Genomic DNA, 19181 nt, shown 5'->3' on the forward strand with positions numbered 1-19181 from the left:
CCCTTTTCTTCCTCCTTCCCCTTATACACATAACCTTCCCTCCTTTGCTGAACTGCTATTGAAAAGGATACACCCACTGCTTTATTAAAGGCTGGATGTCTTTGCCAGAGACATTCGAGATGGATTTCAAAAATCCAGATGTGGAAACCAACATCTGACTCCACATATGTGACTGGAACTTCTGAGATGAAGCAGTACTAGCCAAACTTAGCAGTTTATTGAAAACCTGCAAGGATCAAAGTGTCATTTAGTTTGTATAAGATAATATACATTGCTTGCAATTCTGTACTATTCCCACTTTGCATTATAACTTTATTATAGACTATTACAGAAGACAATTTCACATCTTACTTCATTGATTGTTTTAGTTAAAGACTATTAGCAGTGGAAGCATGAAAAGATTTAAACAGCCAGACTATAAAATCATTCTTCCTCTAAATATAATTGAATTTTAATGACATCCTGGCCCGACAATGAATACTGTGTTTTTAAGAGCTATAATAATATACAACACCTATAACATATTGTGCTACAGACCCCATCTCATTTAATATTTCTGTTCTTTAAAGGCAAGATAAAGGACAGAAGGATTCAAGAAACTTAACTTTAAGGCAAATTTAAAATGCTTTTTAAAAAAAGATTACTAAGAAGTTATTTTCCACTTACCTCTAAGAATATTATCAATGGAAAAAGAATAGCTGAACATTTATAATACAACTGGCTTTCTATTACAACTAGTACATATCAACTATTTCCGCCAAAACTTGCTTAAAACATATGGCAGAATTTAGCGATAGCAAAAATAACCATCTTTTAGATAAATTTGCTTTTTTCTAATGAAAATATTTGTAAATGGCACTTCATCCTTAATATTCTAAATAATGCCAAACACAAAATCATAGCATAAACAGGTTTTACTTTTAACCTCACATTTTAGTTTTATCTTCATAAAAATCCTGCATTAAGTGGGTCAAGTATTCATACCCACTCTACATCTGAGGAAACACAAACAAAAAGAACAGGTTACTTACTGGGCAAACAGCTAATTGGATGCCCTGACTCCTATTCTACAGAATAGTATTCAGATTATATACATATAGAACAGATCTTTCTCTACCATTGTTAAGTTCTTTAATACTTACTTGTAACATAAATTCCATACTGATCCTATTTTCAATCAATCTCATCACAAGGTGAGCTTTACACTGAAACATAGTGTAGTATTCCCAGGAGAGCGTATGTGGATGCTTTATGGAAAAGTGTAGATGGGATGCTGGACTAAAAAAATAGACAGATTTGTTTAAGATAACAAACTTGAATTAAATAAACAATAAATTTCATAGCTACATCAAGACAATAAATCAAAAACCTCATGGGAATACCTTAGCAATTTCCTTAGTATGAGAGCAAGGAAGACTAGGAAACATCTAAAAATAACTTAACTAGACATAAAGGAAAATTTGAATGAACAGAAACACATGCCAACCTCCTGGTAGGAAGACACAATAGTGTAAATATTTCAATGCTTTCCAAATTCATCCATACAATCAATGCAATTCCAATCAATACCCCCAGGTTAAAGCATACACAAAAAACATTCAAGATGGATTACATATCTTAAACAAAAACAATTATAAAAGTACTAGAAGAAAATAAAGGAAAAAAGTTTCTTTTCATAATTTTGGGGTGGGAAAAGTCTTCACAAGGAAAAATATAAAATCCAGAGGGCATAAAGACCAGACTATGTAAAAATTAAAAATTCTGACATGAGATCATCAGTAAATTAAAGGATAGGTACAGTCTGTAGAAAAATATTTACAACATACATGAACATCTAAGGTGTTTACACTTTTTTATTATTTCAAATAATGCTACAGTGATTATCTTTTCATACATGTGCAGCTATTTCTGTATGGCAAATATCTAGAAGAATAATTTCTATATGATAACATACTCAGAAGTTTAATTGCTGAATCTAAAAATTACCCATTTTAAAATTCTAATTGGTACTAACAAATTACCCTTCAAAATCAGTGTACCAAATTATACTCTCACAATCAATGTGTAAGAATAGTCATTACAGTTCCTTAAAAAGCATGGCATACTGAAATATAAAATTTTGTCATTTGATATTTGAAAAAGTACTTTTATACTCCACTATTACTTCTGGGCTTATGGACAGCAATATGAAAAAGGTTAAACAAATTCCAAGGTATAATGGAATACTATATAGCACATAAACAGAACAAAGTAAATTCACATACAGTCACATGGAATGCTTGCCAAAATACAGATACAGTTAATTTTTTTTTAAAAAAGAGAAGTACACAGTAACACGCATGACTCAATTGTATTTTGTAACTGCCAAATACACATAAATAAAGACCAGAAAGAAAAAGAGGTCTGGAAGACAATATACCAAATTTATAATCAGGTTATCTGCAGGGAGAGGAAGCGATGGGAGTGAGAAGTGGTAAGAGGGCTAAAAAAGATCTTTTACTTTTTACTCCACATGCTTCTGAACTGTCTTGTTTTGAATCTCTTCAAAGAGCATGCATTCATGTGTTGCTTTTATACATAAATTTTGAAAATCAAACATACAAAAGGAACTAAATAAATGGACAGAACAAAGGTAAAAGCATTTAGTGTAAATAATGATTTATACACAATGGGAATGCTCTAATTATATGCTGGGAAACTGCCATATAGAAGGCAGTCAAGAGAAGAAAGTGAAAGGAACTAACATTTTAATGAGTGCATACTATGTATAAAGCTTTACCTCAAGTAATCCTGGCAACCAACATGGTTAAGATGGATCATCATGGTTGTTTTACACATTAAAACATGAACACTCACAAAGGTTATACAATTTTCTAGGCTCACAAAAATCAGTAACAACAAAAATCCAAGTCTGTCTAACTCCAAATTCCTATGACTTCCCACTGACCTAATCTTGTCTCAGTGACCATACTTCCACTAAAGAAAAGACTACTGATTATACAATTTGCAGTTTCTTAACCTTTGTTGTACTTTTAGACACTTAGGTAGTCTGGTTAATCCTACGGATCACAGAAAAAACTGCTTTTAAATGTGCACAATAAAATACACAGGTTTAACAAAGGAAACCAATTATAATGAAATACAGTTATCAAAATATTTTTTAAAACTATGACATTACCAACATATGTGCTAGTTTATTAATGCATTAAATAACAAGACCTAGCAGTGGTCTACTGTAGTAATTTTAAGGTAATGAGTGCAAAGAATATTGCAAGATACTTGCTAACAATTAAAATGTGACAAGAAAACATCCATGATTTCTACTGTTGACAAAGTCACAGCACTGTCTGTTACCTACAGTCATAATTAAAAGAAATATAAAATTTCAGTTAATGGTGAGTAAAAAAATACAGAAAAACTTTCCCATCCAATTCAATCCATATTCCCTTAGGGAATTCATGGACCCTAGAACAAATAAGAATCCCTGCTAGTACCATTATGTTGTTATAAGTGGTTGTCTCAGTGACTTGCTAAAAAATAGAAAGGGAAAGAAAAGAAGCAAAGTGAGAAAGAGGGAAATAAAAGGAAAGAGGGAAAAAAGGAAAGAGTAAATAAGTGTCTAGGTAGCTGACCATTCAGATAAACAGGTATAGGTAGGATGTGTTGATGCTGAAATCATCTACTTAGCCTTTTCTATTATTTTTAAACATTTACGAGAATAGTACAATACATTAGCATTAGGAATTAACATGAAAAAGAAAAAAGCTTTATCATTTTTAGTCTTTTTTTAATGTTTAAATCCATTTACAGTCATCACATGCAATAGTAATAAAAGGAGTAATTAGAATACTACCAATGTCTATGGGCTCAGTATTATTACAGACCATTATTAACACTTCTTTGGCCTGTGTGGGCCTCGATACACATACAAGTAATCTTAAAAGACTAATCCCATAAAACAAGGTTTGTAGTATCTCTGAACAATAAACATACTTATCCTTCTCTTTTCCTCCACCAAATATGGGATGTAATAAAACTCCACCAGTTTTTAGTTCGTACGCCACTATTTTGTCCAGCTCCTTAAAAAGACATAAAAATAGGGGTCAGTGAAAATTATTTTACGTATCAAATTTTAGAATTCAGCTGTGGTTTCCAATTTCCTGGAATCTGAATGTAAATTTCTGAAAATAAATGAAATGTATTTGAAGGGTAGTTTATGTTATAAACAAAGCAGACTACACAACTGGCCGAATGATAGAGCCAAAAAGCCTTCTCTACTTTGTGACTTTAGGGCTGGCCAGTAGCCTGGCAACTTTTTCTAATGGCTCTCCCCAACCTCTCTGACCTCTTCTCCAAGTTTATTTCTTCCTTCTCTGTATTTTGCTTCTGGTGGAGGATTTAAGCAAGTAAAAACAAATAGGGATAAAATTATGACAGGATCTATAATTTTAAAACTTCTCTAGTTTTCCTTAATATGACACAGATCAAAATGAAAAAATAAAAGTTTAAGTGGAAAAAAGACAACACAACTGTGTTGGAAATTCATGACTAGTTTAGGTAACATACAAGCAGTACAGAGAAGTGGTAAAAATCATAATGAAGTGGTTAAAAGCCGGGTTTGAATCCTAGCTCTACTATTTACTAGCTGTGTAACTTTAGCCAAATAACTTAACCTCTCTGTGCCTCAGTTTCCTTATCTGTAAAATGCAAATAATAACAGAGTAGTTAGGAGGATTAAGATAGTTACTATTTATAAAATGTTTGTAACAGTGCCTGAAACACTATAAGTTTTTGAAATTAAAAATTGACTCTTGGGGCCTCCCTGGTGGCGCAGTGGTTGAGAGTCCGCCTGCCGATGCAGGGGATACGGGTTCGTGCCCCGGTCTGGGAGGATCCCATGTGCCGCGGAGCGGCTGGGCCCGTGAGCCATGGCCGCTGGGCCTGCGCGTCCGGAGCCTGTGCTCCGCAACGGGGGAGGCCACAACAGTGAGAGGCCCGCATACCGCAAAAAGAAAAAAAAAAAAAAATTGACTCTTCAGTTCTAGATGTATGAATCTTTTATAGTTCTCAATATTTGAAATCTTTTGCAATTACTTTTTGGCTTCCTTAAGTTTAGGTTTAGATGGTGAAGGTATATAAAATGAGAAAAGAAGGAGGATAGAGGGTGTCTATTTAATGAGGCTATTAAAGGCTGAAATTTTTCCACCTGAGAGGTGAGAAGATAAACATGATATGATTAAAATGTATATGAACAGAATGGGCTAGGCAAAATACAACTGACTTTCTCTTTTTGGCCAAATCTTTAAATAATGGGAAAAGATGTGAAAATGACAGAGAACATAAATACACTGAAGGACTAGCCAAAATACAATAAGTACTTATTATGACCTAGGCACTATGCACATTACATGTATAACATCTCACAATCCTTGTCCATACTACTAGTAGTAGATACTACTACTAGTAGTAGATACTAGTAGTAGTAGTAGATACTACTACTACTTACTTACTCTCCTTCTACAAAAGACGCTTGGAAAGATTAAGCAAAATCATAAATAAAGCTTGTGAATGTATGAAGCAAAATGAAAAGCAAACTGACTCCAGAATCTAGGTTCTAAGCCTAAACAAATTTAGAAAGCACAAAATTACATTAAAAGTGACTACTATGAGGAGCTGGAATATATCTAACAACTAACTTGATGTTTAAGGAGCTTAAATATTCTCGTTCTTAGCAAAAAAGTCCTTGGAGGCCAGCACTGACAATGGAAAGCAGATAAAATAGACCATTAGTCTTTCTCTGTAAAATAATTCTCATTTGGCTGGAAAAACTCAGGGACTTTCAAATGACAATAAGTGTTTTATAGTTACTAAAAAATAAAGGACACATGACTTGAAAATCTGGAGAACACTAACATGTCTTATTGACTTCTAAGTGGATAATGGATCTAGTTGCTTTTACCTCTTTAATCCAATGGCGATATTCATTAACACCAAAAGTTTTTTTCATCCAGAGACCATAAATATAGCCTGAAATTCCCTTCAATACCCATTCATCAGACCTAAGCAAAAAGTCAAATAATAATACATCATTTTATATATTTTTAATATAAATAAAATATAATAAATTTTATTATTTTAATAATAAAAATTCTTCAGATATTTTTGGCCAAAGGCCAAAGAGGGTAACAGAACAAGCATTAGCATGTACTTCTCTGCCTTCTTAAAGAAAATGAAAGTTATCAAACCATTTGGTTTTCCCACTTCCTCTGGCTGAAGTCTGCCTATCCACTCATTGTACCTTCTTCACATCTGGCATCAACTTAATTATAAGACCACTTTATACTCTTGGTTCAAGGTACCTACATTTGTGCTTTGCTCTGGCAGTGCTGCTTCCCTTATACCCAAGTCTGCCCATACTGTCTGCCTCTAAGGAAAGACGTGCACGTAGCCAGGACCATACTGCTCAATTCTTTCTCTTTTTTTTTTGATTGATTGATTGATTGATTTATGGCTGCGTTGGGTCTTCGTTGCTGTGCGCGGGCTTTCTCTAGTTGCAGCAAGCGGGGGCTACTCTTCATTGCGGTGCCCGGGCTTCTCACTGTGGTGGCTTCTCCTGCTGTGGAGCAGGGGCTCTAGGCAGGCAGGCTTCAGTCGTTGTTGCACATGGGCTTAGCTTCTCCACGGTATGTGGGATCTTCCCGGACCAGGGCTCAAACCCAGGTCCCCTGCATTGGCAGGCGGATCCTTAACCACTGTGCCACCAGGGAAGCCCAATACTGCTCAATTCTTAAAAGTCCACATTCTTTTATTACCAATCCCATGCATAATTATCAGTGAGATCCTAAGACCTCAAGTTTAATTACTTATTTTTTAGTTTCTTAAGTGGAAAGGCAATGACACCTTTCATTTATTTATTCATATGTTTATCCATTCATTCATTCATTCATTAAAACATTTTGTCTATCATGTTCCAGATACTATCCTTTAATGAAACTATGTGTCTTAGGAAAATTACTAATCAAGAGGCCTTACCCTCCACCCTTTCCCCTCCAGAAAGAAAGAAAAAGACACCAAGACTTACATACTATATACTATAATCATAAGTTATAGTCTTAAGGGAATTTTGTCTAGTTCTTCAAATTCACCTCAAGTTTAGAAAAGAAAATAAAAAGTGTTTTATTTCTCACATCTTTCAAGTAAATTAGTACAAATCTAGGAACTAACAGGAAAATCCCTGTAGCATCATCACTATTGTAGAGGACCATTATTTTACCTTAAGTATTACCAACTGCACTCAATATTGACATCAGAATTCTAACTATAGTTCTCTGTACACTGAAGTCCTTGTATCTATAGTATTTATTTAGTTCTTTAAGAAACTGATGTTATCAAAATTCTTACCTTATTCTTATTGCAAATTACAAAATGAACTCTATTGATATACTGAGGACACGGCCAAAAATTTAGGATGAAATTTATACTGATCACTTTTCTTTAAATATATACAGTAGTGTCTGTTAATTATCTGCAGTTAGGACAAAGTTCAACTTACACTGCAGGAAAAGAAAATAAAAATAAACTTCCCTGATTCTTCTTAGTAGTTGTAAACTTTGAAATTACTCACCAAGACATTCTGGATATGAAACATCCAAAAAACTGCTGGGCCAAGGACTGGGCTAAACACCTTCTAGTCAAAGGTGTCTCATCTATAATCATGGCGCTGTGTAACAGATTTGTGCTGGAATTTAAAAGAGACAGCTCATTATAACCAAGAAATAAATAATTATTCAATCAAAATAAAATTATCACACTTTTTAAATAACAGAATTTAATTAACACATAAAAGAGAAAAACCAGAATACTGTCCCCAAGAGCTTTTACAATTTTAGTTGAAATCCATAACCTTAATAACTTTTGTTTAAAGCAAGGACTGTAATGTTTCCCACTGATCTCCATGAAAAATATAAATACCCTTTTAGGGGGGTAGGGGGTTGCAGCATCAATCAGAAACTGATATGTTAATCAGAGACTAATCTTTTTATGAAGGGCTCTTCTAATTTCAAAAATCTTTTCCCAATAATACTATTAATTTTTTGTGCTATATTATTTACTTTCAAATGCACTGACCCATCAGATTGTCTAAACAACTCAGAAGAATGCAAGAACACTACTATTATGTCCATTTTACAGATGAGAAAATAGACCCCCCCAAAAAAATGACTGACCCTGAGACATATAACTTCTAAATTTGGCACTTTTCAAGGAATGAGAGAAGGGAGGGAGGTAAAGAGGGTAAAAGAAAAAAGAAATAAAACTTTTTTTTTGCATACAAATTTCTGATGATATCAATAAATTCTCAAATAGTGCTAGGACAAAAACCCCACTAGATACCCATATAGTAACTTGTATCATTTTTGGTTTTAATGCATAAGCCAAAAAGAGACTAAAACACATATGTAAGAAATTAGTATCAGTTAATTCTGGATAAAGATAATATGAATCTTTTGGGTTATTCTGAAATGTTCTTCTTTATGCTTTTCTACATTTTTCAATTTTGAAAACACTGGATTTTCTACAAAGCCAACCATAACTAAATTGAAGGGAAAAGGTTCAAACTGCATCTTAAAATTGATCACAGGGGCTTCCCTGGTGGTGCAGTGGTTAAGAATCTGCCTGCCAATGCAGGGGACCAGGGTTCGAGCCCAGGTCTGGGAAGATCCCACATGTCGCGGAGCAACTAAGCCCGTGCGCCACAACTACTGAGCCTATGCTCTAGAGCCCGCGAGCCACAACTACTGAAGCCCGTGCACCTAGAGCCCGTGCTCTGCAACAAGAGAAGCCACCGCAATGAGAAGCCTGCGCACCGCTACGAAGAGTAGCCTCCGCTCACCACAACTAGAGAAAGCCCATGCACAGCAACAAAGACCCAACGCAGCCAAAAATATATAAATTAAATAAATAATAAAAAAAATTGATCACAAAATAAATAACCTATCTTCACATCATTAACCTAATTTAGGCCTTTTGAATTTGGATACAAACCTAAAAATGCTCATGGACGCATAAGCAGCCACTTCAACATAAGCCTCATCGATGAATACAGTCTTAAAACAAGAATATGGGTATCGACATGTAAGAATTTCTTCATAAAATTCAAAAACTTCATGAAGATACGACGTGGTATGTTTAAGCAATGGAAGAAGCTGAGGTAAACAAAAATGAGTAACCTAAAGATAAAAAACAGGGAAGATCATTAAATAAAAGAGTTAACTGAAATCTTAAATTTCCTAAATATCTCAGTTATAAATGAAGCTGCATATAAATCCCTCCCCCCAACCATTTTTTTTTAAACAACTCCATGGCACTGGGAAAATACTGGTATGAAATTAGTGACTATTTTTACTATGTTTACAAAATATTCATTGCACTTAAGACTTAAATTCATGATGGATTATAAGTCTGAAATGCTTAGATCCAATGAAAATAATAACTTTGGTTCCAAATTAAAGTTTCTTTTGCATATGCATACAAAACAATCTAAATTTCCAAGGCTTATTGTAAACCTGCCTTTGATTCATAAATATCTAACCTAGTGAATACTGCACATCATAGTACTATCTTAAATAATTAACAGTCATTATACTATCTTCAGTACATATAAAAAACAATATGAAAACTGCAGGGAAGCTTACTGGTAGTGAGGAGATAAGAAATATCAGCAGCAGAAATAATAAGTCTGATTTTCTTACATTACATCCCACTTTGGACACAGACACTCAAATATCACATACTGTCTCACTGTCTCTTATTATGATTCTGTGCCAAATGAACAGCATCAATAATGACATATCACTCTGACTAGAATGACTCAGCAAGGTTTCATGAAGACTACATTTGTGCTAATCTTTTTGAATTGAACAAAAGTTTCATATGTAAGGAGAGGAGGAAAAGAGAACATCTCAAACAGTCAAAGACGGGAAAAAATATGGTTTGGTCAGAAAAAAATCTAAGTAAACTATATTGAATATAACAAACATAAATAGAAAAGTAATGAGGAAAAAGCTAGAAAGGAAAATTAGGGTCAAATTCTAGAAGCTCTTGAAAGCCATGCTAAAGGAATTTGATTACTGCAGGATATGGAGGCAAGCAAAGTTTTTAATATACAATAAAAAACTATTCTTCTGACAACATTATAAAAGAACAGATTAGAGACTACCATAAGTGAACAGTGAGCATTTATTTAACATTAGTGGTCAGGGCCCAAACTGCATCATGATAAGCACTCCTCTTGGTACACAAACAAAAAATAAAATACTATTCATCAAATAAAGAAGACTCACTTTTAGACAAAACTACATGATAGCAAATCTACTGATACTGCAATAGAAACTATTTATTTGAGACAGAGAAAGATTAAGTCACGGGCTTTAAGTATTCAGGAAAAATATTTCTTGACTGTCATTTACCTTTCTCCCATCCAATGGCTCAGAGTGGGAAAATAAAAACTCTTCCAAAATACAAAGCAGGTACTAATCAAATCTTGATTTTCAAGTTGATCATTTACCAAAGATGATAAAATTCACTGCCAATCTTATCAGTGAATATACTTTTAGGAGTCATTGTCAAGACACCAAAAGCAAATCATTCATAAAATATCTTGAGTATTTTCCATGAGTGATTTTATAAATCTTGTAAATTTCAGGAAAGCAAATACAAGAGCAGACTGAGGAGCTCACTGACTTTCCTGGTTGCCCTCAATTTTTGCTCATACAACTGCAAGAAGTTGAGATATACACAGTCATAATATAAGCCTTATAATTAAAACTAAACTAACTGTAATCAAAAACATAAAGAACTAAGAGTAAATAGAGATTCATTCAAATGTTACTTTAAACCTATACAGAAGCTATGAGTGTCAATAACCAATGAATCACTTCATAACCACCAGAAAGTTGATGCTTGAGGAGGCCTGAAAGCACTAAGGGGCTTATCAATTGATATATGATTTGTGGCCAGATATGGGATGGGAGGAAATTGGGAGGAAACTTTCATTAGTTCATTGACCAGAATTCTAACCCTGCCTGCCTCAGCCTTTTCTCTTCCCTCTATATATGCTGAAGAGAGAATAAATCTTGCTCTTTAACTTTGAAATTGTAGTATTTCAGGTTCTGGAGATGGAACTGTAGCATTCATAAACTCATGTTAATTCTGTAACACAATCAGTTACAGAAATCAACCTATATTCTAACCAACCTATACTCTAAGGTATACTTGAAGTTCTTTTGGAACACTAAGCCCTCTGGTGAAAAAAATACTAAATTTTAATATGCCAGCATTTTAAAAGGAGTTCATGTCATTATATATTTCAGATAAAGAAAGCTTTTCTCTCTAGTGATAGTTCTAACAGTTGAAAGAAGAATTAAGAAAAACTTAGTATTTGATTAATATTCTTCTGATTAGGCATGAAAGAGTGGGAGGGAAAGAAGCAAGAAGCTATGATTTACCTCATGCATATATGGATCTACAAGTATTTCAAAAGGTCCAATGGCCAAGGAGATATTCGACGCAGCTGTTGGAATGGTAAGCATGTAATGGAAGGTTTTCTTCCTCATATCATGGGTATACACTGTCTCCACCAAATCTCCATTGGAAACAGCCACCATTGCAGCATCCACTGTAAATTCTAATTTCCACGTACATAATTCAGAGTATGAATCAACACATGGGAACCAAAATCTAGAAAAAAGATCAACAGTGCAGAAAACATGTTGAAAGTGTAACCTACATTGTTTCTGCCACATATAAGTTATTTTAACATTTACAGAATATGCACAAGAAGAAATTTTAGCTATTTGCCCACTGATGTTTTTTACTGAACAACCTGAAAGAATGTGATTAAAGATAAAGTTCTGTCTCCAAATATTATTGGCAATATTAATAAAATATATCATGTAGTACCTCCAGTTTAAACCCTGAAAAGAGATAAGCAATACTTAGTTTCCAAGTTTTTAATTAAAAATCATTTTTACTTGTATATTCATAGTCAGTTTTTATGTAGCATTCATTTTTGGAAACTAAAAATGCTTACAAAAAAGTTTTTAAAAATACAATATTCAGAATCTATTCCAAAACGTCAGGAAACTGCTTTTCTGGAGTATGTGATGCATTGCATAAATTCAAACAGTGCTGGTAAAGCCAGACATAAAATTTCTATTCAATGTTCCATTCAGATCAGGTTTTACTATGTGCCAGGGTCTGTACTTGTTATTGAAACACAGAGAAATATAAGACATCATCCCTGGCTTGGAGGAGTTAATAATCTGAGGAGACTACACATAACATGATATTGCAATAACATGGTTAACTGTAGAGCTATGAGAATGAACTACAATTACATGCAACAATAAAAGTACATCTCACTACCACAATGTTACACAAGAAAGGCAGATATAAAGAGCATAAGGCATATGCTTCCGTTTAATAAAAGTTCACAGATAGGTGTAATCAATCTACAGTATTTTAGAAATCAGGATGGTGGTTGCCCTAGGGCAGGAGGCTATCAGGTGGGCAAGAGTGAATGGAAGTGGGTAGAATGGGGTACTCTGCGATGCTGGTAATGTTAATGTTCTTTTTCTTGATATGAGTGTGAATTACACGAGTTTGTTCACTTGTGAAAATGTATTGAGCTTTCTATTTACAATTCGTGTAATTTTCTGTATGTTTTACTTTAATACAAAAGTTTAAAAAAATGAAAGAATTGAGACAACTTTAGAACAGCAGACTTGAAAAGGAAAGGAGGGAAGACAGGATTGAAGAGGAACAAGATTCAGAAGAGGTTCAAGCAGTTGGGGATCAAGCTCATACTTCTCATTTTACACTAAATACATGTATTGAATATTCACAGAAAAAAATGCAATTGAAAAAATGAAATCAACTGAAATACGTAAGAATTAGTAATCTACCTTGTGGAATTTTGATACCCACAAGAGAAAACATGAGCACCTCTCTCTGCCATACTTCCCTCTACACTGGGTACCACAAAATGAAGACCTCCTTTTGGCTGATCCAAAGAAAAATTGATGTGTATCTTTAGCACCTTTAATTCTGCAACAAATAAATACATACATACATTGATATATAAAAACATAATTAGGTAACAGTGGTCTATATAATAAGGGCAAAGACTTACACTGAACATAAAGTGGGAATCAAAGGCCGAGTTTTACATAAAAGATCACACTACTTAACCTAGTTTAGGCTTTTACCATCTCTTTGCCTACAGGAACTCAACAGTCTGCTTCCACTGGTGTTCTTACCTCCACTCAATTCTAGTCACTGCTAGTTGTGTTCTCCCAAAATACTGGTCAGACCATATCCCCCTCTCAACATTTCTGACAATGCTATACTGCCTAAAGAAAAGAGTTTAAAACTACCACATAGCTAAGGCCTTCCAGATCCCATTCAAAACATACTTTTCAAGTTTGTTGTCTTAGTACATTCTCACACAGATTGTTAACCCAACTTGTGACTTATGGAGTAGGGAGTGGGGTAGGAGGGAAGGACTACCCCAAAATTTACATTATGCAGCATTATTTACTGTTTGATTTCTAAGTAATAAATACGTGCTGCTTCTGTAAGATTAAAAAAGATGTTCCTTTTAATTTCCCTCCAAACATTACAACCATATGGACTTTCTCCAACCCGTGAACATGCAATGATGACCTTCCACGCCTGCCCCCTAAACTAGGCAACCCCACTGCAAGGTAAACCCCTCCCCCCACCATATACACCAACAAACTATCCAAAAAGAGCAAAAACAAAACAAAGTCTTTTACTTCCTTATCTTGATTAATTTTATCAAGCACAATAAAGGTAGGCACAAGGTTATGTATGATAATTATAATGGCTGTTAACTTTATACAAGGAAATAAAGAAGGTTCAGAAATAATAAGACAAAGTAAAAGTATGCAGAATGGGTGTTAGCAGCCCTACGTTCTAGCCTTGGCTCTACTACTAATTAGTGACATTCAGCAGTTCACTTACTCTCTTTAAACCTCAGATTACTGTCCCGTAAAAGGAAAGAATTGAATCAGATGACTTTTTAGGATCCTTCCTTTTATAAAATGCTATAATTCTAAACTGAGTTAATACTGTGTGGGTTCTCAAATCTTGACAAATTGTTCCAACCATCTAATTTTTGTTATATAACTTTCGCTTTAAAAGCAACAATGAACTGAGTTGCTTTTTGTCATAACCCTTGATTGCTATTTTCCTGTTAGCCAATTATCTTTAAGGAAAAAAAGAGCTTCCAACTCCTGTATATTTCAACTGATTAATTTATAATTTAGGTACCATTAATTTTCATGAAAAGTTTCTAGTCACTGAATCCAACATGATTTTACTGTATACTCAACATGTTCATGGTATTTTACCATCAACGTGTTTCCATAACTCTGATGGAACCTTAATGCAAAGTTCTCCATTTCCTGCATCAGGATCCACAGCACTAACCGCAGCTGCGTAAGCATTGGAAAAATAATTGAGATTTCTCCTGGGGGAAAAAAGAAAAGAGAAAGCCAGCTTTAACAATAAGCCATATATTTCACCAAGCATTTTCTTAAATACTTGGCACCATTTGTTTGTAACCATTATATCATCTTACATAACTCATAGGAATGCTCTTTAGCCAAGTAACTGTTGCTCTATTTCCCAAGACTAAAACTATTAAATTATAAATGCAATGGCATATATAGTCTACTCACCAATGCTATGTGATTATTATGACTATCACATCTTTCATTAATTTTAGAATGCCAAAGCCACTACACTTTCCTAATACAAATGTAAAGAATATACATAGAATTGAAGAAATAATTATTCTTTATCTGGCAAAAATTTGAATGGATTCAACAAGCTTTATAATCTGATAGAAATTAAGATGTTTAAAACAAATCAGAATGGGAATTAATTCCTCAAAATATAATACTGCTCCTCTCCACTCCCCAGTACATGAAAATGTAAGCTTAATGAAGGAGAGGAACTTTCGGATGGTTCACTGTTATATCCCCTAAATGCCAGGGAACACTAAAAAAATATTTGTTCAATAGGTACTTGGCCTTATTTCCTACTGAATGAAAACAATACACAGAAGCCTTATGAAAATATGAAAATGCTGTTCTCATATGATTTTCTAATTTTATTCCATAAAAATAAGTCATATATATATGTATACACATACACACATGTCTCATTTCCTCACTGAAATCAGTTAAAGTAATATGGAAGAAGTGGAAGAAAGAAAAAAGACAAGGAAAGGCAAGAGCGAGAAAACAAGATCAGACACAATACTGTGAGCCGTATTCTTGTTGGGCACCTTTATGTCTATCACCTTGCCATTAGATAACTCCACAAAGTAAAGTCCGTGATATTTCACTAGCTTAATAAATGTTCAACCTAGTTAAAAGACAAGTTTCATATACTCTACAGAGTCATTATAGGGAAAATAAAAGAGGAAAAGCCATGAAAGAAAACATTAAACTTACACACTCTCAATATGACGGAGGCCATTCCTCCCCCATCTCCAACTCTCTCCTAACTAGTAAGGATGTAATATTAACTATGACTTTTAACAACTACAAAACACAAGGTTCTGAAAGTAGTTAAGCAGACTTCTCAATAATTTTAACACTTTCTTTCTCTTAGATAAATATGTAAAATAAAAGGTATTAAAAACTCCAGGACCGGGCTTCCCTGGTGGCGCAGTGGTTGAGAGTCCGCCTGCTGATGCAGGGGACGCGGGTTCGTGCCCCGGTCCGGGAAAATCCCATGTGCCGCGGAGCGGCTGGGCCCGTGAGCCATGGCCGCTGAGCCTGCGCGTCCGGAGCCTGTGCTCCGCGGCGGGAGAGGCCACAACAGTGAGAGGCCCGCCTACCGCAAAAAAAAAAAAAAAAAAAACAACAACTCCAGGACCACAATAATAATAAAAAAAAGACTGTTTTTTCACATACCAATTTTTTTTTTAATTATCATACTGTAAAAGTAACTTTTTTCCTTTGGTATATAATTCTATAAATTTTAACATGTGTAACCATCACCACAATCAGGATATAGAATAGTTCTGCCATCCACAAAAGCCCCTTGTGTGATGCCCTGTGTCAAATAAATGGAATCATACAGAATGCAACCTTTTGAGGCTGGCTTATCTCACTCAGTATGTCTTTGAAATTCATCTAAGGTGTCACATGTATCTATTGTTTGTCCCTTTTTATAATGAATAGTATTACATTGAATAGACTGTACCACAGATTGTTTATTCATTCGTCCACTGAAAGACATCTGGGTTGCTTCCAGCTTTTGGCTATCAGGAATAAAGCTGCTACAAATCACTGTGTAACAGTTTTTTTTTTTTTTTTTTTTTTTTTTTTCCTTTTGCGGTATGCGGGCCTCTCACTGTTGTGGCCTCCCCCGTCGCGGAGCACAGGCTCCGGACGCGCAGGCTCCGGACGCGCAGGCTCAGCGGCCATGGCTCACGGGCCCAGCCGCCTCGCGGCATATGGGATCCTCCCAGACCGGGGCACGAACCCGTATCCCCTGCATCGGCAGGCGGACTCTCAACCACTTGCGCCACCAGGGAGGCCCACTGTGTAACAGTTTTTATGTGAATTTAATGTTCACTTCTGTAGTACAAACATCCAAGAGTGGGACTGCTGAGTAATATGGTAAATATAAGTTTAGCTTTATAAGAATCTGCTAAACTGTTTTCCAGAATAGCTATACCATTCTGCATTCTCATCAGCAATATATGAACATGCCAGTTGCTCTGCATCCTTACCAGTACTTAGTTAACATACTATCTGATTTTAAAAACTACTTTGTACATTTATAGGTTGCAATTTCTTTTCAGTAAAATTTCAAAAACATGAAATCTGAAAGATAGCTGAAGAACTTGTAATATCCTCCAGTTATCTGTGAAATTCAAAAATAAAAAAAATCTTTGTTACACAAAAGGCCAAATTTAAACATTACATATTAAACCACTCATTTTTTTTAATGGAAAATTATTCTCAATCTCCTTACTTCCTGAGAAAAGGTAAAGTGGTCCAAATAAAATGGTGAGTCATTATAAATGGAATCTATTGGAAAGTCAGTTATGAGGAACAATCTTCTCATGGTCTGGATTTCAGTATTTCCTTTCATAATATGAATCAAAAATGTTTCCTTTCATAATAACCTAATAAAAGCCAAAAATTACAAGACAAGAATATAAGTGTTTTCAATTTTCAGAATAATAATCATTGCAAAATATTAATATGCCCTTGCCCTATAACCACCACCCATTCTTCCTTAAGGAAACAAAGCTTAAAGATAGGTAATGTTGTAGGGGATACTTAAAAACTAGTAAATTAAGGTAATCAAAAGAATTCTCTCCAAGAACCTATTATAAACATCTATATTAAATTTAAATAATCTGTTAATTCTTTGTCAGATAAAGAACATGTGCTTCTTAAAACTGTGTGTGCAGATTTTGCAAAACTTAAGATTTAATTATTTGTAAACTTCTTCTCTGTTTAAAAAAATTTCATGGAAGCACAATATACATCAAAAATATATATATACACTCTAAGTATACAGTTCGATGAATTTTCACAAAACCAAAGTAACCAGCATGCAGAGCAAGAACAGAACTTTAGCAGCCTCCCAGAAGCCCTCTTGTAATCACTAACCTAGCCCTGCTTCCTACCACCAAGGGTAACCTATTATTCTGATATCTAATGAGATAGATTAACAACTTAATACACATTCTTTTGTGTCTGACTTGTTTTATTCAACATTCAGTTTGTGAAATCCATCCATATCATTGCATCTAGCTGTTGGTCATTCAGTCTCATTACTTTTAGAATTCCAACAGTGTAAGAATATACCACAATCTACCATTCTACCACTGATGGGTTTTCAGGTAATTTACAGTTTTGACTATTACAAATGCTGCTGTGAACAGTTCTGTACTTTTTTCTTGGTGAACATATTGGATATACACGTAGGAGTGAGACCACCAACCATAGAGTATGTATACATTCAATCTCAATTTACATTTCTATTAGCTGTGTTTGAGAGTTCTACTCTATATCCGTGTCAACACTCAGTTTTTTCTTCTGTCTTATAATTCACATACAGAATAAAATAAATAAGTAAAAGCCAACAGAAAAATCCATTTTCCAGAAATGGAACCAATATCAAAATTAATAAAAATGACTTCAAAAATAACTGAAACAACAATAATTTGATAATGATGCCATGAAATAAGGCTGCTTAGAGAAAACTCTACCTTAACAAGTTTTTCTCTGAAAAAGTCTAGGGTATTTCACTGATAACAAGCTCAAACTTGAGTCAATTACTTTAAAGTAGCTATTGGTGAAAAGCTAATGAATTTCAAGCCACTAGAAATAATGAGTATAGATAAGAACAAAATGGCTTTACTGCTATGCATGTGTGATTACAAGTCCAAATAAGAAGCACCCTATCTAGTTCTAGGGTTACCACATTTACGAAAACACAACGCCAGAGAGTATTCAGAGCAGGGCAAAGAGAATGGTTAACAAATTTGGAAAGAGTTTTAAATGAGGAATGGTTGAAAGTATTGAGATACTACAGACTGGAAAAGAGAAAACTTACAGGAAAACAATTTTTAACTAGCATAAGTTTGTGAACATTATAGCAAAACAGACTGTGGCTCGATGTAATAAAGAACTTCCTAGCATTCAGAAATGAAAGGGGTGCTTTAAAATATAGTAAGCTCTCCTGAGCTGGACATATTCAAGCAGAAGGTAGAATAATATAGGAAAAATTCCTGTTGAAGTTTGGACTAAACAAACCCCTAAGTTCTTCCAATTATGACAACTCAATTCCAAGCAATACTACTAAAACAACTGCCAGTGAGGCACTGTGGGCTAAGTTAAAATATAAAACTAGTATCCATATTACTTAGCCATAATCAAAAAAGGAATCAACCACTTCTACCATATGATAGCAGTAAAATAATAACATTTAAAATCCCTTTGTAGACGTCTGTATTAAAATATAGGACCTAGAAAATCTTTTTAAAAAAAACAATTTAAAAAATCAATTCTAATCACTCTAAAAACTGCTCCAATCACTCAAAGTTACTTCATTTATATCTTAAG

General features: G+C 34.3%; 1 protein-coding gene across 3 annotated transcripts in view; it reads right to left on the reverse strand.

The window, feature by feature from the left end:
* The window catches only part of TAF2 (TATA-box binding protein associated factor 2), an 83141-nt gene that overhangs the window by 51344 nt on the left and 12616 nt on the right, over nucleotides 1–19181 (reverse strand). For all 3 annotated transcript variants that reach the window (XM_060115986.1, XM_060115984.1, XM_060115985.1), the window contains 9 exons: nucleotides 14433–14551; nucleotides 12963–13104; nucleotides 11505–11736; nucleotides 9043–9227; nucleotides 7625–7738; nucleotides 5960–6059; nucleotides 3994–4079; nucleotides 1143–1278; nucleotides 72–226 (listed from right to left, as the gene is read on the reverse strand). In XM_060115986.1, coding sequence (XP_059971969.1) covers nucleotides 72–226; nucleotides 1143–1278; nucleotides 3994–4079; nucleotides 5960–6059; nucleotides 7625–7738; nucleotides 9043–9227; nucleotides 11505–11736; nucleotides 12963–13104; nucleotides 14433–14551 — 1269 coding nt within the window. The remainder of the gene's footprint in view (nucleotides 1–71; nucleotides 227–1142; nucleotides 1279–3993; nucleotides 4080–5959; nucleotides 6060–7624; nucleotides 7739–9042; nucleotides 9228–11504; nucleotides 11737–12962; nucleotides 13105–14432; nucleotides 14552–19181) is intronic.

The sequence above is a fragment of the Mesoplodon densirostris genome, chromosome 13 (genome assembly GCF_025265405.1).
Source record: "Mesoplodon densirostris isolate mMesDen1 chromosome 13, mMesDen1 primary haplotype, whole genome shotgun sequence".
Lineage (NCBI taxonomy): Eukaryota > Metazoa > Chordata > Mammalia > Artiodactyla > Ziphiidae > Mesoplodon > Mesoplodon densirostris.